At 35.5% G+C, this 27,980-nt stretch overlaps 1 protein-coding gene across 7 annotated transcripts; it reads right to left on the bottom strand.

Annotated features, from left to right (window-relative positions):
* IPP (intracisternal A particle-promoted polypeptide) lies at positions 1 to 25,297 on the bottom strand. 7 transcript variants are annotated; one of them, XR_013993723.1, is made up of 9 exons: positions 24,975 to 25,175; positions 22,215 to 22,553; positions 16,703 to 17,134; positions 15,190 to 15,345; positions 13,791 to 13,958; positions 10,652 to 10,755; positions 9,954 to 10,076; positions 7,680 to 7,900; positions 1 to 2,127 (listed from the first exon to the last, which is right to left on the bottom strand). XR_013993723.1 is itself a non-coding variant. In XM_081055170.1 (9 exons), the coding sequence occupies exons 2-9, from the start codon at positions 22,504 to 22,506 to the stop codon at positions 1,903 to 1,905; spliced, it is 1,755 nt and encodes a 584-aa protein (XP_080911296.1). In that variant the 5' UTR covers positions 22,507 to 22,553; positions 24,846 to 25,297; the 3' UTR covers positions 1 to 1,902. The 7 variants fall into 7 exon arrangements, 6 of the variants coding, with proteins under 6 accessions (XP_080911296.1, XP_080911297.1, XP_080911298.1 ...); XM_081055170.1 differs by having other exon boundaries at positions 10,618 to 10,755; positions 24,846 to 25,297; XM_081055171.1 differs by having other exon boundaries at positions 10,618 to 10,755; positions 24,975 to 25,183.
* Between the last annotated feature and the right edge of the window lie 2,683 nt (positions 25,298 to 27,980).

The raw sequence follows: 27,980 nt of genomic DNA, 5'->3' as shown, positions 1-27,980 counted from the left end.
ACCAGTTAAAGCCAGTGGGTGAAACCACTACATGATCCTTTATTAATGTAGAGAATAGTTTACTACAGCCTGATAATAAAGGAAAGAAAGCTCATATTCTTCAGAAGATATTTCTCAGAAGGAAAAGCAAAATACTTTATTAGTACATTTTTTAAAAAAAACAATCGGTCATTACCTAGGAAGTAACAAGCATATTTACAATGACCTATTTTCAGGGATTGTCTGGACCTATTAAGCCCAAATGCTGATTGTCACTGATTTTCCCAAACATTGACATTACATGCTGCTACAGCAGTACAGAATGGCTCCCTTCACAGTGCCATTTTAGGTTTCAGGAAATGAGAAATTTTAGGAGCATTTTGTAAATCTCTTGAACCAGAATGCAGATTCTCTGTAACTACCCTGTTTCTCTGAAAATAAGACCTAGCCAGACAATCAGCTCTAATGCATCTTTTGGAGCAAAAATTAATATAAGACCTGGTCTTATATATTATACCTGGTCATATAATTCTATATGTAGTAAAATAAGACCTGGTCTTATATTAATTTTTGCTCCGAAAGACTCATTAGAGCTGATTGGTCCTTGTGAGCCAATTCAAATATTTTAGATATGAATGCTACCTGAGTCTTTAATGCTTACCAAAGTATTTCTATCTAAGTAAGCTACTGATGCTTATAACAACAACATACTGAAGGAATTTAGTAAAGAAAAGGAGAAATCGGGAATATACAAACAAAATCCTGGAATCAGCTAGGTAAATATAAATGTATGCAAGACCTTTAATATTAAATGGCTCCAACTGACTAGTAGAAATAACTTAAAAGTGACAATGTACACAAAGAATCTTCTTCTCAAAACTAGACAGTGAACAATTCTTTAGAATGCTTCTTGGGGAAAATGAGAAGTTTTGAGGGACAGTTTTGGATCAGAAGCCTTTTATAAGTCAGTGTCTAAGAAGTTTCACAGTTATCTATAATTCCACCTTCTCCAAGCCAGGCAGTAAGCAGCTTTGTAAAAAGCTCATATTTTCATATTTAGGCTTCTTGCCCAAGTACAGTAAATTTCACAAAGCTTGATAATCTAATAAAAGTCCCTCTTCCCATAACCAAACAGATATTTTTGGTGACTATTTAGAAAATAGGGAAGAATTTTATTAAGTGCATACCACCATCTAAGCTCTAGCACTCACTACATCATCCAACTGCAGTAATGGACTATCACTAAGAACTTCCTATTAATTACTTGCATTCTCAGCATCAAGACAAAAAACATAAGTGAGCAAAAGCTTTTTTTATGCTGTTATCAATAGGTGAAAACTTACCTCTGTATATAAATAGCTAGATATTTCCTACATGTCCCTCCCAGTATATCTGCTGCCAATAAAAAGTTTGGGGCTAGTGAAGACTCCTAGCATCAAATAAAAGTAGGAAGTTGTTTCACTGCTTTTCTCTGTAGGTTAAACTATGGCCATGGAAAATTGTGCTCTGGGTTGAATTATGAATATACAGACACCTTTAACCTGTCTTACTAATATTGTTATATCACATACGGGTCATGTTATAGCTTGAATTTCACTGGAGAAACCCCTATTTGCCAAGAAGCTTCTAGCAAATCATTTTTACAAATAGGACTCCTAACTGGACAATTCTAGAGCACAAATAGCATTTCTATTGGTAAGCCTGGCAATTTTTTGTGAGCTCTTTATTAATTTAGGATACGTATATTCCATAACTCTTCTCACTCAAATTCTTAGAAAAATCATTCTTTAATTATTTATCTACCAAACACATGGAAAACTCAATAGAATCAGAGGGTCCTACCACCAAATACATGTCTGATTTGCAAAAGGTCAGATCCTGTATTATCAAAATGTTTTCTTGTGCTCTCTTGTGGTTTATATTTCATAGTACAGCAACACCTCCTTCACAACGACTAGTGATCATGTTACCAATTTCTGTCCATGTATCTGAATGAGGGTTATAAACTTCAACTGAGTCCAAGGTACCAGGAGCCAAGAAATCATGGCTGGAAGATCGCCCTCCAGAAACATACAGAAGCCCATTGACTGCCACCACACACATGCCTGCTCTAGGCACTTTCATTGAGGCAACTTCAACCCATTTTTCCTGGTTAAGAGAAAAAAAAAAGTTAGCAGTGTCATAAAATGGTAATAGAGAAAACTGCTGAGAAATCAGATACCCTGGTTCTTTTTACATGTTTAAATTTCAAACTCACAGTCCAGTCAAATCAGTATATAGAACATTTTTAAATAAACTTTCAAGTGCTGTAGACAAAGTAGTGAATTTAGAGAAAAAATAATTGGAAAAATACGTAATTAATTATAAATTACGACCAGGACATAATCTAGAAATTCTATATAGGCAGGCATTCTGAGAAACTAGGTCTATGGAATATAAGTAGGTAATGTGTACACACACACACACACACACACACACACATACAGAGAAAACACAAATCCACAAAGCTCCAAGAAAAGAGCTTGTATGCATATATATTATAGTACACAAAACGGCTTTTAAAAATCTTTGAGATGCTAATGAGCCTTATAAATCTTAAGGAGAGTGATACAGCAAGACGCACTTGCCAAATTTATTTGACCACGGAATCCTTTTTTCAAGAACCACCTAGTGGAGTTAGTGATTTTCAGAAAGTAGATCACAGGTTGGAAAATGTACCCCATTTTTATAAGCCTACAAAATAAGAATGATATTTGCATATTAAAAGATTACTTTTTAAAAAAAGATGCCAAAGAAGAGATTATATGTGGCCCTTTAACAAAAAGTTTGCTAACTCCTGGTATACATTGTTCCCTGAAGAAATTTCAGTAAGCTGCTATAGCCAAAATGACTTGTAATGTTCCTACTCCAGGGAAAATCTAGACCCAGAAAACAGGAAAGCCAATAAATGGCCTGGGAAATAATCAAGAAAGAAAAAAGCAAATAGCCAGATGAAAAAAGAACCTGGAAATAAAGCATATGATAAAAAGTTTATAAAATCATGAGAAGTGAACAATGATTATTCGTCAATGCTAGAAAGTGAACTTTTTGAGGACAGGAACTTAATGAGCTTCACATTCCAGTATCCCGTACAGCACCAGCACATTATAGAGTCAATGTATGTTTCCTGGTCTGAACTTAAATGAAATTCTGAAATACTAAAGCCAGAGACAATCCTTTGAAATTATAGAAACAGATTAAATTTGAAGGCTAATTGATTATCTGAAATTACAGAACACATCCCCAAAGTTAGCATAGCTGTAAAAACATAACTTAAAAGACAGATATACTCACTAAAATACCTATAGCTGATTAAGATAAATTAGGATGTTGGGGTTACGAGTATGTTTATCATTTGGGAGAACTAACCTTTGCTTCCCCACAAAAATGGCTCTTGACAAGAATAAGGGAAGAGTGGGGCTCATCCTATAATGCTTATCTTTCATTGCTATCAGTGTATTAGAACCATAGTTTGCTTTTTATCCTGAGTCACCTCAAAATAAACTCTATAAAAACAGAAACATGTTTTACATTATCTTTAGGTTTGAATCTATAATGTGGGACTTCAGAACACATTAGTAACAACATTTCAGATTTATGCATGAAAAATCAATATAACTCATTAATGATAAGCACTTACTTTGTAACAAAAATCTATTCCTTTCCAGCCATATAGAAAAATGAGCAACAGAAAGTGCCCTCAGAAAGTTCACTTTTTATATTACCAAACAAAATCATATAGAAAGTAAAAGGAATTTGAAATATCACTAAAGTTTAAAACTTGTCAGAAATGAGAATCAAAATCATGCTTTACAACACGACAAGGACTGCACTCTTGCCACTCTTTTTTCCCTCAAGTTTTTAAAAATTTCTTGCCACTTCTATTCAACATTGTACTGGAGGTTCTAGCCAGGGCAATTAGGAAAGAAAATGAAATAGAAGGCATCTAGATAGGAAAGGAAAAAGTAAAATGATCTCTACAGATAACATGATCTTGTATATAGAAAATGTAAGGAATCCACAAGAAAACTGTTAAGAGTATGAGTGCTGCAAGGTTACAGGACACAAGATCAATAGACAAAAATCAGTTGAATTTCTATACACTAGCAATGAAAAACTGGAACATAAAATTAAGAAAACAATTCAATTTGCAATAGCATCAAATGAATAAAATACTCAGGAATAAATTTAACTAAGTACAAGGAACTGAAAACTTATTGTTGAAACAAATTGAAGAAGACCTAAATAAGTGGAAATACATCTCATGTTCAAGATGAAAAGACCTAGTATTGTTAAGATGGCAAGACTCTCCAAATTGATTTCAGATTCAATGTAATCCCTATCAAAACTCAGGTGGTTTCTTGATAGAAATTGATAAGCTGATCCTAAAATTCATATGGAATTCAAGGGACCCAGAGAAGCAAAACCAATTTTTAAAAAGAAGTACAAAGTTGGAGGATTTACATTTTCTGATTTCAAAACATATTACAAGGCTATAGTAACTAAGACAGTATGGTACTGGCATAGGATAGACATAGATAGATAAATGAATAAGAGTCCAGAAATAAACTCTCACATTTATGGTCAACTGATTTTCAACAGAAGTGCCAAGACAATGCGATGGGAAAGAATAGTCTTTTTAACAACTGTTGCTGGAACAACTGGTTAGGCACATGCACAAGAATGAAGATGAACCCCTACCTCACATCATATACAAAAATTAACAACGAATCAAAGACTTAAATATAAGAGCTAAAACTATAATTCTTAGAAAAAAGTAAAGGCATAAATCTTCATTATCTTGAATTAAGCAATGGTTTCTTAGTTATGATACCAAAAGCACAAGCTAATACAGAAAAAAATCAATGAGCCATCAAAATTAAAAAATTTTGTGCTTCTAGGATACCATCAATAAAGTGAAGGAAACCATAAAATGGGAGAGAAATTTTGCAAATCATTTATCTGACAAAGGACTTGCACTGGATTACATAAAGAACTCATACAACTTAATAATAAAAAGACAAATAATTCATTTTAGAATGAAAAAAATTTGAACAGATTTCTCTTCAAAAAAGATATACAAATGACTGATAAACCCATTAAAAGATGTTCAACATCATTAACCGTCAGGGAAATACAAATCAAAACCACGGTGAGATACCAATTCACACCTACTAGGACACATCTATAACCAAAAATAAAAAAATATACAAGTAACAACAAGCACTAGATGTGGGGTAACTGGAACCCTCATACACTGCTGGTAGTTACGTAAAATGGTGCAGTCGCTTTAGAAAACAATCTAGCAGTCCCGAATAAAGTTAAACATAAAATTACTATGTGATCCAGCAATTCCACTCTTAGGTATATACACAGCCAAGAGAAACAAAAACCTATGTACACACAAAAATGTCCACATACGTGTTCATAGTAGCATTGTTTGTAATAGCCAAAAAGTTGAAACAACTCAAATGTTTGGTATGTGAATTATATTCTCAATGAAGCTGTTAACAAAAATCTTTCTACTTAAAAAGTTAAAAAAAGAAAACCTTTAGGTTTTGACAATTTTAATAACCATTAAGCAGTTTAAAAACCACAAAATTCAAATAACGCTCATCCATATTTACCCAAATATGTTTCCTGAAATACTTTTTCCTAAGATGTTTCACAAACAAAAGCAAGGGTTGTGTGGTTAATTAACTTTGAGAGTCTTAACATAAAGATTCACAAAGTTTATTATTGTACTACATGGTGTAAAGAAGTCCTGTGGTAAAGAAATTTATTTAACTTTGTTTAACCCAACTTTCCCTAAATATAATTGACCAGGAAAACCCATGTTACCTAATTCCTATAAACAACAGAAACAATCAGTATTTCATGGAAATTTATTTGGAAAAAGATTAATCTAACTTATTAGTCAATGGCATAACACATCTTGTACTTCATGATCACAGCATCTAACAAATTGTAATGCAATTGTCTATTTCTCTATATTCTCCACTAGAATTTAGGCTCTTTGAGAGCTGGGGCCTTGTATGTTTAGTTTGCCTTTATTTCCCAAGGTATAGTGCCTGATCTATACTTACATACTAAGAAGTCTATAAGTATTTGTGAATGAATAAATGGACTAATGAACAAATACATGTCAGAACAGTTACTCAATGAAAATATAACCTATCCTTCCCTATCTGTCTCTTCTCTTCCCTCCCTAGCATAATTGAGTCAACCCAGTAACTGAGGGTATGAGGAAACATTGGGAAGCTCATATGGGCAGTGACAGGATGGGTAATGTGCAGAGGTGGCAGGTGGAGAAGACAACTGGTGTGACAGAGAAATTGGTTTCATTTAACAAATAAGTGAATGGAATGAACAAATAAGTAAATATTAAGAATAATGGGAGCTAAGTTTTTAACTAACGGACAAGGTATTTACAAACACAGAAAAACATGAAATAATCTGAGATGTTGGATTGGAACTGGAGCTATCATAACCTCATATTTTTATAATATACATGCACAGATAGATATAGAAAGAGTTATAAATAAATGTGCGTGGATACATATTTTCTAGTTCTGTTTACTGATAGTGTCTAGAAGCAGCAATACCCCAGTAGCAATGAGTACTCTGAGTATCTGGATCTTGGATTCTAACTACTGTCTTTCACTAAGAGAAACTGGAGCTTCTTGAAGAAATACCTGATTCCAGGGCAAGAGCAAAGAAAGGACAAGATCAGCGTGAAAATTTTTATTATGTCAGAAAGTACAGGAATGCTGAAGGAATGATGGGAACACATCAAAAGGGCACATGTAAAGATGCTCAACATCACGAATCATAAGGGAAATGCAAATCAAAACCATAATAAGATATCACAAATGTTGGTGAGGATGTGGAGAAAAGGGAACCCTCATACACTGTTTGTGGGATTGCAAATTGGTGCAACCACCTGGAAAATAGTATGGAAAAAATAGAACTACCATATGACCCAACAATTCTACTTCTGGGTAATTATCCGAAGAAATCAAAAACACTAACTTGAAAGGATATATGCACCCCTCTATGTTCACTGTAGCATTATTTATAATACCCAACATATGGAAGCAACCTAGGTGTGCATCAATAGACGAATGGAAAAAGATGTGGTACATGTATACAGTGGAATATTACTCAGCCATAGAAAATGAAATCTTACCATATGTGAGAACATGGATGGACCTACTGAGTATTATGCTAAGCAAAATAAGTCAGACAAATAAAGACAAATACTGTATGATGTCACTTATATGTGGAATCTAAAAAAAAAGCAAACAAAATAGAAACAATGCATAGATACAAAGAAAAAAACTGATGGTTGCCAGACGGTAGGTGCGTTGGAGGGATGGGTGAAAAAGGTGAAAGGGATTAGGAAGTACAAATTGCCAATATAAAAATAGTCACAGAAAGTGATTTTCAAAAAATGAAAGAAACAGAAATGAATGAAATAGAAGATGGACAATCAGTAGGGAAAAAAAAACAGTGACACCAAAAGTTATTAATAGTTCTTTGAAAAGGAAAAAAAACCTGCAAATGATCAATATCATAAGTGAAAGAATGCACATCATTACAGATCTTACAGACATTAAAAGAATAATGGGATACTAAACATTTGAAATCATCCAACCTACCTCTTCAAAGGAATATTTTTCTACAGTATGAAGAGCATCCTGTGTCTCATTCCATCCTCCAACAGAATAGATGCAGTCATTGAGTGCAGCCACCCCAAGATATGCTCTCCTGGTTCCCATTGGAGGAAGTGGAGACCAACGCTTGGAAAGTGGATCATAAACTTCAAAAGAACGAAGCTCTATTCCTTCATTGCTGATGCCTCCAATTACATAAATTAAACCTGGAAATGGAATATTTTTGCTCAGATGCTATAGAAAATAGGATGTAAATAATTATCAAAATTTTAATAGTTGTGATTTATTTACTATACTGATGTTATACTTAATGTAGGGCTTTCCATATTCTTTGAGAGAAAACTGACTTCTGTCTAGTTTATCACAGCTCACATTTAAGCACGTTACAAATAATTAGAGGTATGAATTTAAAGTGGCATTGAATTTTCAAAAAATTTAATGATGTTATAACAAAGCAATTTGTCAGAGAAGGATCTCCCATCTTATTGTCTGCTTGATGATCTCAAATTCCAGATCCACTGCTAGAATACATAGGTAAAAAGGACAAGGAGAAGTACTTTTTCCCCCCAAAAAATGTCATGGCCCTGGTTGGTGACAGCCTACCTGTTGCTCAGATGGACATAAAACAGAGAATTGAGTTCAAATTAGAATAGTTCTATATGGCTAGATTAAGGTATCAGAATCAATCACTAGAATACAATAGAATGTAATTCGGAGAGTTCCTTTTTAAATTTGATTGAAACTAATGACAATCTACAATTATTTTTGAATGCCAATCTACGATTATTTTTGAATGCCTAGTGTTGTTTCCCATGCTCTAAACTAAGGGATTGTAAGTTATAAAGAATGGCATTTTAGGAAAAAATGTGAGCTAAATGTTAGCAAACTTGGGTTCCAGCTCCAGCTTTGCCAGTAACCAGCTATGGAAAAAGACAACTCACAAACTTCCTAATCTTCAGGTTCCTCATTACTAAATAAAGGGATTGAACAAGATAATCTCCAAAATGCCTCTCTAGTTCTATAATTTTAGATGGGAAGATAAAAATAATAAACATAAAACAGCTAGAGACCCTTATAATATGAAAAAATAGTTCAATAATTTGCATTATGTATTTTGAATATTTAAAAGCTAATGGAGGGCTGGCCCGGTGGCCCAGGCGGTTGGAGCTCCATGCTCCTAACTCCAAAGGCTGTCGGTTCGATTCCGGTTCGACTCCCGCGTGGGCCAGTGGACTCTCAGCCACAAGGTTGCCAGCTCGACTCCTCGAGTCCCGCAAGGGATGGTGGGCTCTGCCGCCTGCAGCTGGGATTGAACACGGCACCTTGAGCTGAGCTGCCTCCCGGATGGCTCGGTTGGAGCACGGACTCTCAACCACAAGGTTGCCAGTTCAACTCCTCAAGTCCTGCAAGGGATGGTGGGCAGCGCCCCCTGTAGCAACGGCAACTGGACCTGGAGCTGAGCTGCACCCTCCAATACTGGGACTGAAAGGACAACAACTTGACTTGGAAAAAAGGCCTGGAAGTGCACACTGTTCCCCAATAAAGTCCTGTTCCCCTTCCCCAATAAAAATCTTAAAAAAAAAAAAAAAAGCTAATGGAAATCTGAGAAGGTACTCACAAAGCAGGAAGAACTTGAGCTGGGAACAAAGTAGGCTGAGTTGTCATATAATAATGGGCAGACTGGCTTCCTACTTTGCAGGTACATATAAATCTGCTCTCCAACTCTGGACAGAGAATCAGGTTTTATTTGACAGTACTTACTAACTACCTCTCAGGGCATAGTAGATAAAATAATTGTATACCATTTTAATTTGCAGAACATTTTTCAAATCTATCATAGCATTATGTTCTGTGTGGACTGAATCACAATGTACCCTATAAAAAAAAAACACTGAAGAAGAGATTGTGAAGATTATTTTTGATATTCTCTCCCTACTTAAAAATACTAAGGACTGCATGGGAGAGAAAATAACAATAGTAGATGATGTTTTAATGCTTATTTTTCTAGTTAGGCATATTTGCCTATCTGGAATTTTAAATTCTAGCTTTGTTTATTTAAAAAAATTGATTATTTTGGCAATACAGAAATAAAGAAATAAGAGGTTAAAAGATGTAAGAAGTTAAAAGCAGAACTTCCATACTGTTAGTGTTAATCACTGAATACTAACAGACATAAAATATATTTTTGTGAAAATAAAGCCTCAAGCTCAGTTTTTAAAAAAATACATTTTCAGGAAAAATATTTTATTAAGCAATTACCTTGCATTTCACAACACCCAAAGTAGTAGCGTGACATAGCCATGTTGCCAACTACTTCCCATTTATTTTCATCAGGATCAAATCGTTCAATGGTGTTCCCTATCTCAGCTCCAATCCATCCACCTGTGACCAAATAGAAAAATGTTATGTCTGGGATAAAGGAATCTTTTTTATGAAAAACACCCTAGAAAACACCTAATCTGACAACTTCATATTATGGATGATTATCACATGGAACAGAGGGGTTATTTGTCCAAGATCACATGAAAAGTTAGAATTTGACTGAGAAGAACTCAGATCTTTTATTTCTCTGTCTAGTTTTCACCAGAGATTTAAAATAAAAAAACTTTAGCATACTGCATAGGAAATACGGTATTTTGCAAAACCACCTTTTGAAACAACTTCTGTTTATTCAGAGTGGTTATTCTAATCATGAGATTTAACTAGTCAGCTAAAGTGCTTCATTGGACATCTCATCTATATTTTATCACCATCTCTTAAGAATTCAACACTTGACAATATTCCCCAAGTAATAATGTTTTGAGAATAAAACTATATAAAGCTGAAAGGATACAAGTTTCTTACAGGAGGGAAGAAAAATTTCTAAAGTAATCTGACTAAGAATTTAAATATTAGATATCCTTAAATTGAACAGCATAGTTACCCAAAGCATAGATAGCCCCATAACATACACACACCCCCAAGCCACAGCGGGGGTGATTCATTGAAGCTACAGTTGTCCACTGTTTAGTAACTGGATCATAGCATTCAGTACAGTCAAAAATCATTGAATCCTTTTCACCTGAGTTAAATAAGAGACACATATGAGAAGGTTTAGTAATGCTAATAGCCTAGAACCATAATACAATATTCAGTAGCATTCCATGTTGTCGGAAATTCAACTATGATGTCTGATTTTATACTTCTTGTTAAAATTCATTTGCCCAGCATTATTTTGAATCCATAGCACTGTTATTTATTAAGCCCATTTAATGAAGCAATGACACAATTTTTCTGTTATTTATTTCTAATGCTACCACCCAAGCAATCCACATAATTTTTGAGGATACAATTTGCATTTTAACACTTGTGCAATTTGAGTCTTAATGTAATCCTTATCTAGCAACAAACTGAAAATTAAATTCTTTTTAACACTATCATTTAAAATAGAATTTTAAAATATACTATACCTCGGAGTAAATCTAATCAAAAGGTTGTATAAGACCTCTATGGTTAAAATTTATAAACTCTTTAGATAAAATTTTAAATTAAGGAATATCTAAATAAGTGAAGAGATGTATCATGTTCACAAATTAGAAATCAACCAATTTATAGATATAATCCCAATTTTTAAAAGACCGTTTCTCTTTTATTTTGTTAGAATACATATAACAAATTTACTATCTTAGCCATTTTTAAGTGTACAGTTCAGTGATGTTAAACACCTTCACATTGTTGTGCAGTCATCACAACCATCCCTCCCCGTAACTCTTTTCATCTTGTCGAACTGAAATTCTGTACCTATTAAACAATAACTCGCCATTCACTCCTCCCTCAGCCCTATACTTTCTATTTATGATTTTGACTACCCTATGTACCTCACAGTGGAATCATATAGTATTACTTTTTTAAAAAAGTTTAACGAACTGATTCTAAAATTTATATGAAAGTACAAAGGGCCTAGAATAGCCAAACACTGATAAGGACAGAGAAACTATTCTATCAGATAAGCTTATCACACTTAAAATAGAGGTACAGTAATTAAAACAGGGATAGACAAAGAGACCAATGGAACAGAAAATAAATCCAGAAACAGATCCACGCATGTATGATTACTTGACATATAACAGAGTTTACACTGCAGAGCAGCAGGGAAACGAAAGCCTTTTATGCTGGGATAATGGGTTATACATAGAGAAAAAAAAGTGAAACTGATTCCCTACTCATACTATACATAAAAACTCAATTCCAGGTCGATTACAGACATAAATGTAAATGGCAGAACTACAAAATTTAGAACAATAAAGGTGTATTTCCTCATGACTTTGAAGTAGGAAAGGATTTCTTTAAAAAGGTACAAGAAACACTAACCATAGCAGAAAAAAAAAATAGCATTGGCTACATGAAAATTAAAAACATGTTTATCAAAAGATAACATAAAGAGGGTGAAAAATAAAGCAGCAGAGTAGGAAAAGACATTTATAGCACATGTAACTTTATGAGGGCCTACGATCCTGAATGTATACAAAACTCCTTCTGTGCAGAAAAGAGTTAACACAGCAGGCCTGAGACGGTCTCTCCTTAGAAAGGCCTGCTTTCAAAGCTGACCCTTGCCTGGAATCTGGGAACATGGCTAGTAAACAGTTTCCTACACTGTTATAAAATTTTCAGTAAATGATAAGAGTGGCTTTTTGCAGTGATAAAAATGTCCTGGAATTAGATACTGGTGATGGTTGCACAACTTTGTGAATATACTAAAAACCACTGACCTGTATACTCTAAATGGTGAATTTTATGCTATGTGAATTATATCTTAATTTTTTAAAATAGTGAATATTAACCCAGATATGTATGTATCTAGAAGGAAATAAAATAAACTATTAACTGTGTTTATCACTGGGTGGTAAAATTATAGTATGGGTGATTTTTATTTTCTTTTTCATATGCTTAGGTTTTAGCAAAATTTCTACAATAAAACCTGAATTACTTTGATAATAAAAAATATTTTAAAATTACATATTAAGAAATACCTTAGGATAGCAATATTGGTAGTATTAATAATAGCTACCAAAGTCAGCATTTTTTTGATGGGCCCCCTTTTTTGCAGGACCCCCATAAGTACTTCTATGACATCAGAGAAGGGGATACATATATATGCAAGTGCCACACAGGACACTGTGACCCTAGGTTAAACAGGAGAGTTCATGAAATGAAACTATCCACAATTGCCAAAATGTACATAAAAAGAACTTTTAGAGTTCTAGTCAAAGATTATATAAAATTATGGCCTTTATATACTGACAGAAAGTTATTGCTTAAAACTCTAATTTTTTGTGAGGCTTTTCAGATGCACCATGACATTTATTGATTTAAACGAACAGTTTTTGAGTGATAATTATATTCTCTCCAAAGAAAAAATAAAAATAAAATATTCCCTATATCTCTCTCATTTTAACCTAACAGGATCATAGTCATAAATAAAAACTTTGATATACAACTTTTAGTGTTTTAGACTGACCCATAGAAATAAAGCAAAAAGATTAGCTGTAAGGTTAGAGATGATCTGCCTAGGCTTGCTGCTATAAAGACAAATTATACAGAAGTAAATATTGATATTAAAAGTGTTAGCATTTATTTCTCTTTAGATCCCTTTCTAGTAATTATTTCCCTCCAACATTCAAATCCTCTTTAGTTTTATTAATCATTTTCTAATTCTTAATTGTTCCAGAAAATACAATGATTTCAATCAAGAAATATCCCAATGCCTAGCTGACTTGTTTTTTATATATCCCACGGTTAAGTAAAAATGATTCATTAAAAAATTTTATCCAAAATGTTGACCTAAATTTGGGTGCCATATTTTATAAACAATTTTTCATTAAAACCAAACCTAATATTCTGCCTTTTGATAAATCACAGTACCCCTCTGGTCTGAAATTTTCAGTATCTTGTGTTTCCTTTTTTTTCTTTTGTTCATTTATTCAATAACTATTTATTGAACACAATTATAACTACATATACCCCAGTACCTAGCAATATATATAAGGCATGTATGTAAGAATGCAGCCAACCTGTAGCTAGAGACTAATAAGGGAAATAAGTCATTTTCATTCTTACCTCCAATAGCGTAGACCATCCCTCCCAGAACTGCTACTCCCAGACCACATCGAGCCTGATGAAGTGAAGACACAGTGGTCCAGTACTGGCTAAAGGTGTCAAAACGTTCTACACAGCTCAGGGCTCTGCTATCACTCCAACGACCCCCCTGCAACCGAGTATATCCACCTGAACAAAGGAAGGAAAGGAGGAACACAGCAAATCCCTTACTGCTAAATATGGAAATGGTAGTAAGGAGAAAAACCTAGCCCTCTACATCTAGACATCCAGTATAACTATTTCATAGCAAGGAATAAATGCTTTAGAATCTGTCATGCGCACACACACACACACACACACACACACTTCTGAAACGTGGCAAGTCCTGAAAGATTATGGCTTAAATGCAAAGAGTTAACCACAATGAGTCTTCTACCACCTGGTCTTAGTTACAATAGACTACTAGATAAGACATAAACCTAGCAGCTGGTTATCTGTCTAGTTAGGAAGTTTCATTATGACTTCTATTAGTTTCTATTTGCAATGAAAAATAGTGAGTTGAAATTCTGGTTTGACTGCACATCATTAAAAAAGTTTAGCATGCACTCAAAAATCACATATTGATAGATCACAGCATATAGAAAATTATATACACAATTACATAAAATTATACAGAAAGTGTACTTTCTTTTAAATTTTTTCAATTACAGCTGACATTCATTATTTTATAGAAAATATTTATATACAAATTTTGTATATAAATCTGAGCAATCTGCCAACATATAGCATGTTTCCCTGAGAATAAGATCTAACTGGAAAATAAGCCCTAACATGATTTCTCAGGATGACATCCCCTGAACATAAGCCCTAATGTATCTTTTGGAGCAAAAATTAATATAAGACCCGGTCTCATTTTCAGGGAAACACAATATATATCAAATATTTATAAGGATTAATGCTTTCAAAAATAAAAATGAAAAGAAATTTTAACATGTTCATCTGATACACCTATGGATTAGCCTGCACATCCCCACTTTGGAGACCACTGGTTCCTATCATCCCTACTGACCATGTAAGATACTGTGAATAGTTAAAATATTTGAGGTTTATTTTCCTTATTTTTCATTAGAATTCAAATTTTCAATTTTTAAAGCAATATTTCTTTAGTCAGCTATTGACAATAATTGGGTAATCTAAGAATCCAAAGATTTAGATCACAGATGTCAAATGAGTAGCTATTTTATTCTTAGATGTGTAGTGTATTATACAAACACAATTTATAAATCTGCAGCCTGTAAATTAAATTAAATGTCTAACTGACACACCTGAATATTGTGACACGTATAATAACAACAAAATATTAAAAGGTTTTGATCCTGAAAATAAAGATAATTTCTATTACTTTTTAAAAGATTCTCACCTACTGCATACAGGTACTTTCTTGCTTTCTTCCGAGGTCGAATCTTAGATGTTTGCAGAAAACTACAAAACTTGTTCTCTTTGGGAGATTTGCATACCTCACAGTACTCTTTCAAAAGTGTTTGCAATGCAACACGAAGATTAAAATCGGATACTCCTAAAACAATGTTTAAAAAGATAATGCTTTAATCAACTTTTAAGTGATATTGCAAAGACATGTTTCCATAAAGATAAAACACATTTAAGAATCAAAAAAATAAAAATTCATGATCAAACAATGGCTATAATATCAAATATTACTTTTCTCATTGCTGCTACAAAATATACTTTTTTCGGCCGGCCCAGAAACACACATAAAACAAGGTTTATGTATTTATCAGTTGACAAACATGTCTTGACCAGATGCTTTTAAGAACTTACCCTATATTTCCCCTACGAACAATGGCTTAATATTTGCCAATTCAGTGCGCATGGCTACTTTATAGAACATAACTAGCATGAATGAGAATTGACTTTACACGCATTAAAACAAAATTATCCCTCAGAAAAAAACTACAAAATTCTGGTAACATTGTTAAGTTACATGGAGAAAAACTAAAAAGCCACATTAAATATAATTCCTTCACAGAATTACACCTTTAATGCTAATAGTGTATTTAATTTATAAAGATCATTTGTAATTCAATCACATCCTAAAGTTTCAGTGCATGACAACAGTAAAAGCTCTAAATCTTGAAACCAGGTCTAAAGTAGTTTTTAAAAATAAATTTAAATATTATCATTTTCTAATATAAAAAAACGATTTTATACTATGGTGAAAGGTATTTTCAAAGTTTAGAACCTAAAGATGATTCAACGACTACTTAGGAGCTATGATATTTTATCAACATAAAATTTATTTTATAATGAGGGGACTTATAGGATTTATTGAGTTTTGGTTTGTTGTTAACATATGCAGTTTCCTCAAATTGCTGATATTTTCAGAGTGACAAGAGGAAATCTTACACTGAAATAATTAGTATTGCCAGAAACAGCAGTATTTTAGCTTTGTCAGTAATTTTATCTGTAACTCTCATCTCCATTAGGATTTAATCTCAAGAAAGGTACATGAGGCAGGTAAGGGGGAACGGGGCTCTAGAAGAGGGTAAACGGGGTCTAATAGATGCTGATGGAAAGAGAACTGACTCTGAGTGGTGAACATACAATGTGAGATATAGATGATGTATTACAGAATTGTACACCTGAAATCTATATAACTTTACTAACAATTGTCGCCCCAATAAACTTTAATTTAAAGATTAAAAAAAGAAAGGTACAAAATGATTTGATTAAAATTAAAGGGTAGAAATATTGAAATACTACTGTCTACCTACACATAAAAGTCTATATCTTGCATACAGTAATTATTCAATAAATGTCTGCTATTGAACTGAAAAATCAAAACACTATGACATTTCAAATAGAGAAAAAGCCAATGGATAATTGACTAATTTGATATGCGACAAAAAAATTACCTTCTATGTATTTTAAAAGCCTCTGAGGAGGTAATAAAGGAAATCGAATGGGGTCTAGCACTTCCACCACATGTTTTCTTCTCTTTCCCAGGTCTTTGAGAATCCATTGCATTGCAGCTAAGAACACCTGGTATTCATCCTCAATGCTGAGCTCTTCACTGCGCAAAATTTTGATCAGCTGATCTTTCGTAAGTGCCAGGAACTCTTCCCCACTCTGAACCTCCAAGAAATGGACATGAATGTAGTTTTCTGTGAATTCCAAAAGATCATGGCAGGCAATCTGCTCCGAGAACTGAAAGATCCCTATGCAGTTCAGTGGATCAATTTGTCGTTTCAGAAATTCACAGCAAAGATTAACAACTTCAGTCAACTGTAGCATGTCTGCTGCAACAATCAACTCCTGAACATTACTCACACCTATGTTAACTATACCTAGGGAAACAGGAGACAACATAACCAGCAAAATAAAAACAGACGTTGACTTATATTCAAAACCCATTATACTTGTCTCTGATAGCCAAGTTAAAAGGCAACAAAGAATCTGTACAAAGAACACAAAACTTAAATGATGATAGCTAACATTTATGGAACACCTACAATGAACAGGAGCATGAATTGCTTTATACATTCATTTAATCCTGACTATAACCCATATAGTTGAATTTTTTGCCTTATTTTTGTATTTTACAAAATTTTGTATTAAGAAAATAAAATCAAAAAAAAAAAAAGAAAAGAAAATCATAAAGTTTAAGTAACTTGTCCCCAAGTCACATGGTTAAGTGAGTTGAGGGTAGGGATTGACATCAAAGTCCATGTTTTCAACATAAGGCTATAATGCATCTAAAAAACATTTAGGTACTAGGAAGGGTGAGACAGGGTCCCTATCTTTAATTATGATAAAGTGCCACACAAATGTTAATTTTAATATTAGGTATAACCAAAAGTCTATAACATATGAGGAGTTATTACATACTTAACATTTAAGTAACTATATAGACCACTCTCTTTCCAGAGGGCTTCACTTTCATATATTTACACTATGACTTTGGGAGGACATCAAATAGTCAATTATATTTAGAAGAAAAAAGAGACAATGTAATTCTCCTACTATATAAGGATGAACTCTCCATTCAATCTTATACTTTCCCTTTATCGCTTTTATAACATTCACTCCACTAAGCTATTTGTCTAAAGTTTGTATTACCAATTAGATTTATAAAGTCTGTTGGGGCATGGTTTGCCCCTTCTGTATTCCTAGCCCAGAATAGGTGCTCAAAATTTTTGTTTTATTTTTATTTATTTTTTTCAAAAATTTTGTTTTAACGAAGAATGGCCAAAGAGATTATGGTGAGAGGAAGAATAGTGCTTGCTGAATACAAACTGGGGGTTTTCCAAAAGTATAAGAAATGGAATCCACCATGGGCGTAAATGGTAGTGGCTTCAAAGAAAACTAAGACTTACTTGAATTAAATGAGAATTCACCACAAACTTGAAGAAAATAAAATCACAGGCTGTGATCTAAGGGGACTGAATGACTGCCACTGGATAAAGTCAAGAGTTACTTGAGAATAATAAAAAGAATGCCCTCCAATTTAATAAGGTTTTATACATTACAAAGTAATCTTACATTTTAAATGTAAAAGTACTTTTACATTTATTAAAATTTATCTCACTTAACTTTCACATGAATTATAAAGTGCTACTGTCCCCACTTTATGATAAGGAAAATGAGGCTCTCACAAGTTCATTTCTACTGGGGGTGCCAAAAAAATGTATAGAAATGACTTGTATTCATCTTTTGTTATGGGTATATATTGAGTATCACAGTTTTAATACATTTTTTCCTTTCTTAAAACATGTATACATTTTTTGGGTACCCTCTGTATTTTGTAAATACCTAATCTGCATTACCTAGAAAGCTCTGTGAAGGCAGAGGCCATGCCTGTTTTGTTTACGTCATATCCATAGTTCCTCGCTCAAAAAAATTATTCATAAATATCTGTTGAAAGGTGAATGAATAATTGACTAAAGTTAAATGAAATGCCTTGTATCACGTAGCTAATTAGCAGCAGAGCTAGATCACAAACCCAAGTCATTTTATTCCAAGTGAAGTGCATATAAAAGTGTAAGGTGAGTGTGGGGAAAGAGCCAGGAGTGCAGTTTCCAGGCTCTTGCCCTCAAGTGGAAAGGTGCTCACTCGGGTAGTAAATGGCCATCAACTGTGACTGGATGGCCATCAGCTGTGGCTAGTTGGCCGTCAGCTGTAACCAATCAGTGAGCCACTGGCCACTAATATAACTGCTGTGGCTACGCTAGCACAAAATGGGGGCTAGCAAGAAGATGGTGGCTGAGCTAGCAAGAGCGGATTGCAGCTAGCAAGTGAGGCTGGCTGGCAGAGAGAAGTGGACGGCAGGTTGCGGATAGTGTGGCTCCTGCTTCCTGTCTCCAACCCAGCTGCCAGCGAGAATATAGTGGTATGAGACTTCCCTATCTATGGCTCCGTGGGTGTTCCTTTTTGGCCTTACCATATCCTGTGTTCTTGTGCGAGGAGCGGGACTAGAAACCCCGCATGACACCCTGCATGATAGTGAGAAATATCTGTTAAAATCAATCAGAATTGTGAACGGCTAACAGAATCTATGGACAAGTCCAAAGGAGAGATCAACAGAGTAATAGGTTTTGCTGCCCCCACAACCCCAAAAAGGAAAATGCTATTACAATGAAAATCAAAGAAGATGCTTTGTAAGAACAAATTGTTTCAAAGACTACAAAATTCCCTCTCTAATACCCAATATTCATTTTCTCTTCATCCTTACTAACAGAACCTTGATTTGCCCTGCTGAAAACTATATTTCTTAGTCTCCTTTGCAGATAGGGGTGAATTTTTGACTGGGTTTGGCCAACAGGATATAGGCAGCAGTTATTGGGTAGGGCTACCAGAAAAGTTCAAAAAGAGGATAGACTCAGCTGGCAGATGCTTTTGCCTTCCCCTTTACCTCCTTCCACTGGCTGGAGTTCAGCCAAGATGAGTTGGGCATATTTATGTGATGAAGTTACAAGCTATAGATGGTGGAGCAAAATGTTGGAAGAATAATGGGACACTAATGACCTCATGAAACATCATTATCCGCCTTGGACTGTCTACTATGGATTCATTTTTGTGGAAAAATAAACTCCTATCTTGTTAAGCCACTTTATATGCATTTCAAATGCTGTTTCTTAACTGTTATACCAATTTTAGCCTTAAATGTCAATATTCTACAATCTTATTTCCCCCAAAATATATTCAGTAGCTTTTATTTCTCTGGGTTTTACCACTTTTGTTAAAGAAAGATTTTATTGGGGAAGGGGAACAGGACTTTATAGGGGAACAGTGTGTACTTTCAGGACTTTTTTCCAAGTCAAGTTGTTGTCCTTTCAGTCTTAATTGTGGCAGGCGCAGCCCAGCTCCAGGTCCAGTTGCGGCTGCTAGTTGAAGGGGGTGCAGCCCACCATCCCTTGCGGGAGTCGTACTGGCAACCTTCTGGTTGAGAGCCCACACTCCAACCAACTGAGACATTCAGGAGCTCAGTAGCAGCTCAGCTCAAAGTGCCGCGTTCAAACTTAGTTGCAGGAGGTAGAGCCCACCATCCCTTGTGGGACTCAAGGAGTTGAACCGGCAAACTTGTGGTTGAGAGCCCACTGGCCCATGTGGGAATCGAACCGGCAGCCTTCAGAGTTAGGAGCATGAAGCTCTAACCGCCTGAGCCCCAAGGCTGGCCCACTTTTTATTTCTTTGATGGAAGTGCTCATCACCAGCAACATGGTAATGACTCCATGAACACTCTCTTTCACTAAATATCTCTTCTTGCTACTGTCAGACAACAGAGGCAGAATAGACAACCTGTAGCATTTCTTCTGTTTTCATGTAGTTCAACACTAATTCCATTGGATTAACCTGTGTTAATTTCTACTTTGCAAATAAGAGAAGTAGGGATATTTATGAAGCAGTTTTCAGCTCACACAAGTCATTTAGAAAAGTGAGATCAAGAACCCCTCAAAGCTAATTTGTAGATTAGCCAATAGGCAGAGCTGCATTGCTTTCAGTAGATAAAAGATAATCAGTTTTGGGGGCGGCCGGATGACTAAATTGGTTAGCTCACAGCTCTGAACAACACGGTTGTGGGTTCGATTCCCACATGGGCTAGTGAGCTGTGCCCTCCACGACTAGATTGAAGACAACCAGCTGCCACTGAACTTCCGGAGGGGCAGCTAGATGGCTCAGTTGGTTAGAGCACAAGCTCTTAACAACAAGGTTGCCGGTTCGGCATGGGATGGTGGGCTGCGTTCCCTGCAACTAAACATTGAAAACAGCTACTGGACTTAGAGCTCAGCTGCGCCCTCCACAACTAGACTGAAGGACAATGACTTGGAGCTGATGGGTCCTGGAGAAACACACTGTTGCCCAATATTCCTCAATAAAATTAAAAAAAAAAAAGATAATAATTTTTTACAATCCCAAAATTAAGTTATTTTCTGAAATTTTCCAAAAAGAAACATGAAGTAACACAAAGAAAAATCACCTTTGCTCATTTTCCAGGTTTAAGTACCATGCATTAAATAAACAGCACTTTATCAGGCCACATAATTATGCCCCACCAAGTAGTCCTTTAAGGAGAACATGGTATATTCTCAAACCTAGACCAAACATATATAGTCTTTATTTTCAAACATTTATTTTCCTGATTATAAGAGTAATATGTATTCACTACTGAAAAAAAACACTTTAAGGCAAACAAGTATAAAAATGAATGTGAAAATCACACATTTTCCCATACACATACACTGTATTAACACTTTAGTATATTTCTTTAGTATATCTCTTTAGTATATTTCTTTATACTAAATAAAAATAAAATATTATTATTTAGTATAAATCTTTTTTCCATGTACATTTATGTTACATATTATATGACATGCTTTACATGTGTGTATTTTCTAATGTTATTAAAACTTCAAAACATTTTAAAAATAAAAGTTTTGACTAAAATAGTACATGTTGATTATAAACATTGAAGGAAAAACAGACAAAAGAGGAAAAATAAGAATCTTCCATTACTAGAGATAAACACCAACATTTTGATCTTTTTACTGTGCAGAAATACAGACAAGTGATTTTTTTTTTAACAAAACTGGGGTGGCATTTAAATCATTTGCGAGGCCTAAAAAATATTCCATTATATATACATGTACCATAATTTACTTAACCATATAACCTCCTGAGTGAAAATTAGATTGTATTCAATATCTATTATTATAATATTATAATAAACATTTGGTACATAAATATTTGCCGGCATCACTGATTAATTCCTTAGGATCCTAGAAAATGAATATGTAGTTAAAAGATATGACTCATAATAACATATTGTCAAATTACTTTCCATACGAGTTAAATCAATTTATATTCCCATAGCAGTACATGAGTGATTGCATTCTTCTTCACTCAAAGCTACAGGCTCACTTAACATACCTGTGTAAACGAAATCTAGAAGTATTCGAAATATTCCAGCTTCAATTCCAAGAATCTGCACAACATCTTTTGAGGACTCTTTCATTCCTCCAGTGAACAAAGCTGCAAAGTAAGGACTACTGGCAGCCAAAACCAACCGATGAACTTTAAAAGTTTCCTTCCCAACTTGTAGCTGCACATCACAGAAATGCTGTCCATTTCTCATCTTATTGATCTGGGCCAAGATGAGTTGGGCATATTTATCTGATGAAAAAAGACTATCACCAGCCTTGGGATGGCCCTCATTAGCCATGATGATAAATTAATTAAAAGGACCGTTGTCCATAATGTGGTTCTACCCTGAAAAACAAAATAGAGAGACCAAACACCATATTTTTGTGTTTAACATGTCTTCTATTCACATATATATGAAACATTCCCTATCCTCAAGGAGCTTACAATTTACTTAGGGATATAAAACACACATGAAACAAATAAGGACTAAACTGTGTGGTACCATTCCTAATAGGGTTTCAGAGAAGGGATAGTAATCGGGTCTAAAATAATTGGAGGACACATCACAGCAGAAATGGGACCTGAACTGGATACTGAAAAATAAAAGGTATTAAGGTATGAAGAGAGGGTGTTAGTCCTTCTGTGTGGAATAAAGAAAAGAAGGAAAGGCACAAAGACAGAAAGAAGTTATTGTACATTGCAGTAAGGAAGCACACAATGCAGCCAGAATGAACTTTCATAGAGCAATTGTGATCAGGGCATCTGTCTGCTTAAAATCCTTCAATTTGTACACTTCCCTTAGCACACAAAGCCCTTCAAATCTTACCACTGTCTACTTACCCAGTCCTATCTCCTATACTCCTCTTTGAACTTAATACGACAACAAAACCTAACGATTTGCTGTTCTTTGAAAATGACTCTTTCATAGCACACTTCCCCACGTTTCCCTTCTGCATCTGTCATAATTCAAGACTGTTCAAATATAATTTCTTTCAGGAACACTTCCTTGTTCCTCTCTCCTCTGGGTTTGGTCCTCACCCAAAGCTTACCTATTTTACAGCCTATATCACACTTTATCTTGTCAGATGTTTCTCTCTCTCTCTCTCTCTAGGTTGTTTTTGTTTAACTCTGATAGCTTTTCACACATTAAGCCAACTGTAATTCTCACAATAATTAAGAAGCTGGAAGAAAATATATTGTTATTCGAAATGAGAGATAAGGAAACAAGCTCAAAGTTTCCCAAGGACAGTGTTAGTATGATAGTCTTGGTATTTGAATTCAGGCTTTTTTACTATAAATCCTGGGCTCTTCCTACCATATCACATGCAAAGAATTTATTAGGCCAGGTAATAGAGAAAGGGCTTTGAAATCCAAGCACAGACATTTGGACCTGAGCTTTTATAGGTTCATCAAGAATAAAATGACATAGTCATGTTTCAGAACTGTTATTTGAGTCTTTAGGTGGATGAGCTAAGACGTAGCCAAGTCTGAGAAAACAGCTTTACAGCTTCTACATTGAAATTCAAAGGGATAAATCCAAGGTACTTTCTGAACAAAGAAAGCCTAAGATTCAGTAATATAAAAGATATAAAGATGAAGCACAGGGGAAATCTTAGATGACTAAGGTTTTGGCACGACTAATTTAGGCATCAAGGAGAATTGGTAGTAAGACTGACAGAAGTGGTGTGGGCTGGTGTTAGAAAAAGTGGTTAAGTTTATAGCATTCAGCCAAACTTATCAAAGTAAAAATAACCAAGATGATTATCATGATTATCTAGGAATTAACTTATTAAAAAATTTGATTAGGAAGTTCCCAGGTGGCTAAAATTGCACTACAGCATCTCCAGAACGTCAACATATTACATTTAACTGGCATATAAAAGCAATACTGCTGATCCGTTTTAGATTTCTTCCTGCGAGCAGATTTTGGACCCCAGTAGTTTAATTACCGGTTACCTCCTCTGTCCCCAACTTCAAGGCAGTAAGCACAGTCACTGGGCTAAAATGCTGCGTCCTGCTACAAAACAGTTCACTGAATATACATCCACTCTGGTAACAGACAGCAGAAATCCCGCCTAACCTGTTACCACGCTTCTTAGTAACTGTTCACACTATCCCACTGCCAACAGGGTACTTCATTCCAAAGGCGACACGTAGTGTGACCATATTATCAAAGGGAAAGAGCGTAAGTCAGAAACGCTGTATAAGGATGTAAAGGACATGCCTCAAGAGACCCAAACTTGAAAGGCAAACTATTAGGAAACGGTGGAGACGCCCAGAGGGAGTGAAAAAAAACCCTATATTTGGTGGCTTTGAAGAGCATCTGGAAGCTGCTTGAGCAAAGGGTGTCAGAAGGAATCCCAGGAGAGAGCGTCACAAAAATGAGTCTCTTTGTGCCCGAGTTGGAGGCTGGGCACAAAACTCTCAAGGTGAGAGTTACTCCTAAGCTGCTGCGACACTGAAAGCGGATAAACATTCCGGCGCTACTTAAATGGCAGGGGAGGCATCTCGGACGTGTCTGGGGATGGCAGATTGGCCTGGGTCTGGGCCTTCGGATTCCCCAGTCGGGGCGGAAAGCGGACCGGACCGGACGAAGCGCGGGGGAGGGCGAAAACACTTCGACTGGCAGAGGCACACCTGAGCGGCCGGAGGAAACCGGTTCCAGAGAATCCTCTCTCTTCCTCAGGGGTCCCGAGAGCCGGAGAGCGCGGAGGAGGAAATTCCTAGCCCCGTTATACACGCAGCCCGCACGCAGGCCTTTCTTACCCGCCGCTTCCCCTTCCTGCCGGCGCCCGCTCAGGCTCTGCGCGCGCAGTCGCTATCAGCACCGCCGCGAAGAGGGCGAGGGAAACCCGGTGGGGGTAACGAGGCGTTGATGACAGGGCAGTGCGGTCGGCGGAGGGCTGCAGGGAAGCCCGGCCTAGTGAAGAGCGCCTCTCGCGCTTCCCCAACCCAGGCCCGGTCTGCGCGTGCGCAGTGCTCTTCCGCTGCAGGTAGCTGGGGCTCCCAGAGCGGCGCTGCAGCACCGCGGGGCTGGTGCTTGATTCCCCGCGGGCGAATAGCCCAGCTGCTAGCTGGCGCTCCTCCCTGTGGGGGCTGGCTGGCTCGCCCTTTCCACTCCACCGACGCTCTCCATTCTTGGGGCATCCCAGGCAGCCAGAGAACCTCAGTGACAGCGAAAGATAGAGATGAACACCGCCAAGGCGCTCCTCGTCTTCCCCTTAATTTATTTTTTATTGAGATATAATGGACATATAACATTGTGTTAGATTCAAGTGTATAACATAATGATTTCATATTTGTAACTTCCCTCTGTTCTTTACCATTCACTGAGATCATTTTCGGAGTCTCTGCCTGACTGTGCCCGGCACTGAATTGGATGTCTACTTTAAGGGAAATGAGAAGGCTAAACGTCCAGTTCTTTTCATTGTAGAACCTCATAATGTGTCACATTAGTGGCTTTCAAACTTTTTTACCCCAGCCCACAACGAACAAAAGCATTCTACATCAAACCCAACAGTACCTCACCTGTGTAGGTAGACGAATATAATTTAAAGAGTCAAGAAACTGTTTATACTTAATCCCAGCAATACACTAAATTTCGATTTCTTCTTTTTGGTTTCATTACCAGAAAATGCTAAAAGGCACCTGTTGTCAGGAAAAATTGTCAAAGACTAGGAAATGAGCGAAAGAGATTTCTGGGTGCCCTTTCATTGTAAGGGTAGGCATTGTCTAGCAGATGCTGGAAGGATTTGAATCTATAGGTACCTCTGACTTTCTATTGACTAAGCTATTTTACAAGAAAATTGATATTTAAAATAATTCTTGTCTGCTCCATAGAAACGATACCTCAAAACGTTACTATATATTGACCTACAGGATATTAAACCACTTTCACCTCTCTTAGCAAATTCATTTCAACGTTCTGATTTTTTTTTTTTTTTGCAAATTCATACATTCCTGTAACATTTTCTGGCTCCCTCATTAATTAATAGGATAAACAACAATTTTGACGTGTTTATTTTATATTTCTATGACAGTCATGATTTTGCCATTTAGAAAATTATAGTTCATCACCACTAAAATTAATTTCACAATTTACTATTGAATTGCACCCAGCAATTTGAAAACCAGTGCTTTAGAATATATACCTAGAAGCAGAATTGCTGGAACATATTGTATGCACACCTTCAATTTCACTAGAAAATACCTCTTTTCCAAACTTTTGTTTCAATTTATATTTCCACCAGCAGTGAATGAGTGTTCCACATTCACTGAGTGTTCCACTCACCACATCTTTGCCAACACTTAATATCATCAGGTGTGTCAATTTTGTATAATCTGGTGAGTGTAAAATGGTATTTCATTTTTTAAATAATTTACATTCCCTGATTATTAATGAGATCAAACAATAAAAAGATGTTTATAAATCACTATGAACTAAATTGGGTCTCCCTCCCCGCAAATTTGTATGTTGAAGCCCTAACTCCAGTGTGAGGATATTTGGAATTGGGGAGGTAATTAAGTTTAGAGGAGTTAATGAGGATGGGGCTCTCAGGATGGGGTTAGTGCCCTTATAAAAGGAGACAGACCTGAGAGTTTGCTCTCTATCTCTCCCCTCCACACCCCTGCCCACAAAAGAGGTCACATGAGCACACAGGAAGAAGTTGGCTGCCTACAAACTAAAAGAGAAGCTTCAGAATGAAACTTATCTTCCAGGTACCTTGATCTTGGACTTCCCAGCCTCTAGAACTGTGAGAAAAAATTAATGTTGTTTGAATCATCCAGTCAATGGTATTTTGTTACGGCAATCCAACCAGAATAATGTATAAGCCAATTAAGTTTATTTTTCTGTAGATAGCTAGTCATGTCCTTTTGCCCATTTTTCTTTTGATTTTTTAAATTAATTTTTAGGAGGTCTTTGATTATATGTGTTGCCAACATTTTCTTTCAAATTTGTGGTTATTCTCTATCTTTTATTTGTCTCTTTTGATGAACAAAACTTCATAATTTTATTTATTTATCAGCCTATTTATTTATGTTTTGCACTTTTGGTGTGTTGCTTAAGACATTCTTCCCCTCCTCACAATCTCATAAAGATGTTGTCTTTTATTTTTTTCTGAAAGTGTTATAATTTCTTTTTTCACATTTAATTCTTTAAGGCACTAGGGATCAATTTTTAGAATGGGTTAGGATGGGGATCCAACTTCATTTTTTGTATTTCCATATGTATAATCAATTGTCACAACACTATTGAATAGTTCATATTTCCTCACTTATCTGTAATACTAGGTCTTTCCAATATTATGTTTCCTTTGGGCTGGGATCAATTCTCTATTCTGTTCTATTGGTCTATTCATCCATGTCCCATTGTTTTAATTACTATAGTTTTGTAATAACGCTTGATATCTGGTAGGACAAGTTTCCTCATCTTATTCTTCTTCAGAAGTGTCTTGGCTATTCCTGGCACCCTTGGTTCTTCCATATAGATCTTAGAACCAGCTTGTCAAGTTTCACACATGCAAATACACACAGGTGGAGGTTCTTTTAGAATTTCAATAAACCTTTAAGACAATTAGGAGAGAATTAACATCTTATACTATTGGATACTTTTATCCATTAACAAAATTAAAGTTTACAAATTTTAAAGTTTTATAATTTCACCTATAAGTGTCTTCTATATCTTTTATTAAATTTATTCCTATGTACTCTTATTTTCGTGCCATTGTAAATTATATATTTTTAAGAATTATATTTTATATTTGTTGGGTA

The sequence above is a fragment of the Rhinolophus hipposideros genome (assembly GCF_964194185.1).
Source record: "Rhinolophus hipposideros genome assembly, chromosome: 8".
Taxonomy (NCBI): domain Eukaryota; kingdom Metazoa; phylum Chordata; class Mammalia; order Chiroptera; family Rhinolophidae; genus Rhinolophus; species Rhinolophus hipposideros.
Note: the sequence above shows the minus strand (reverse complement) of the source record. Positions and strands in the feature narration are given on the sequence as shown.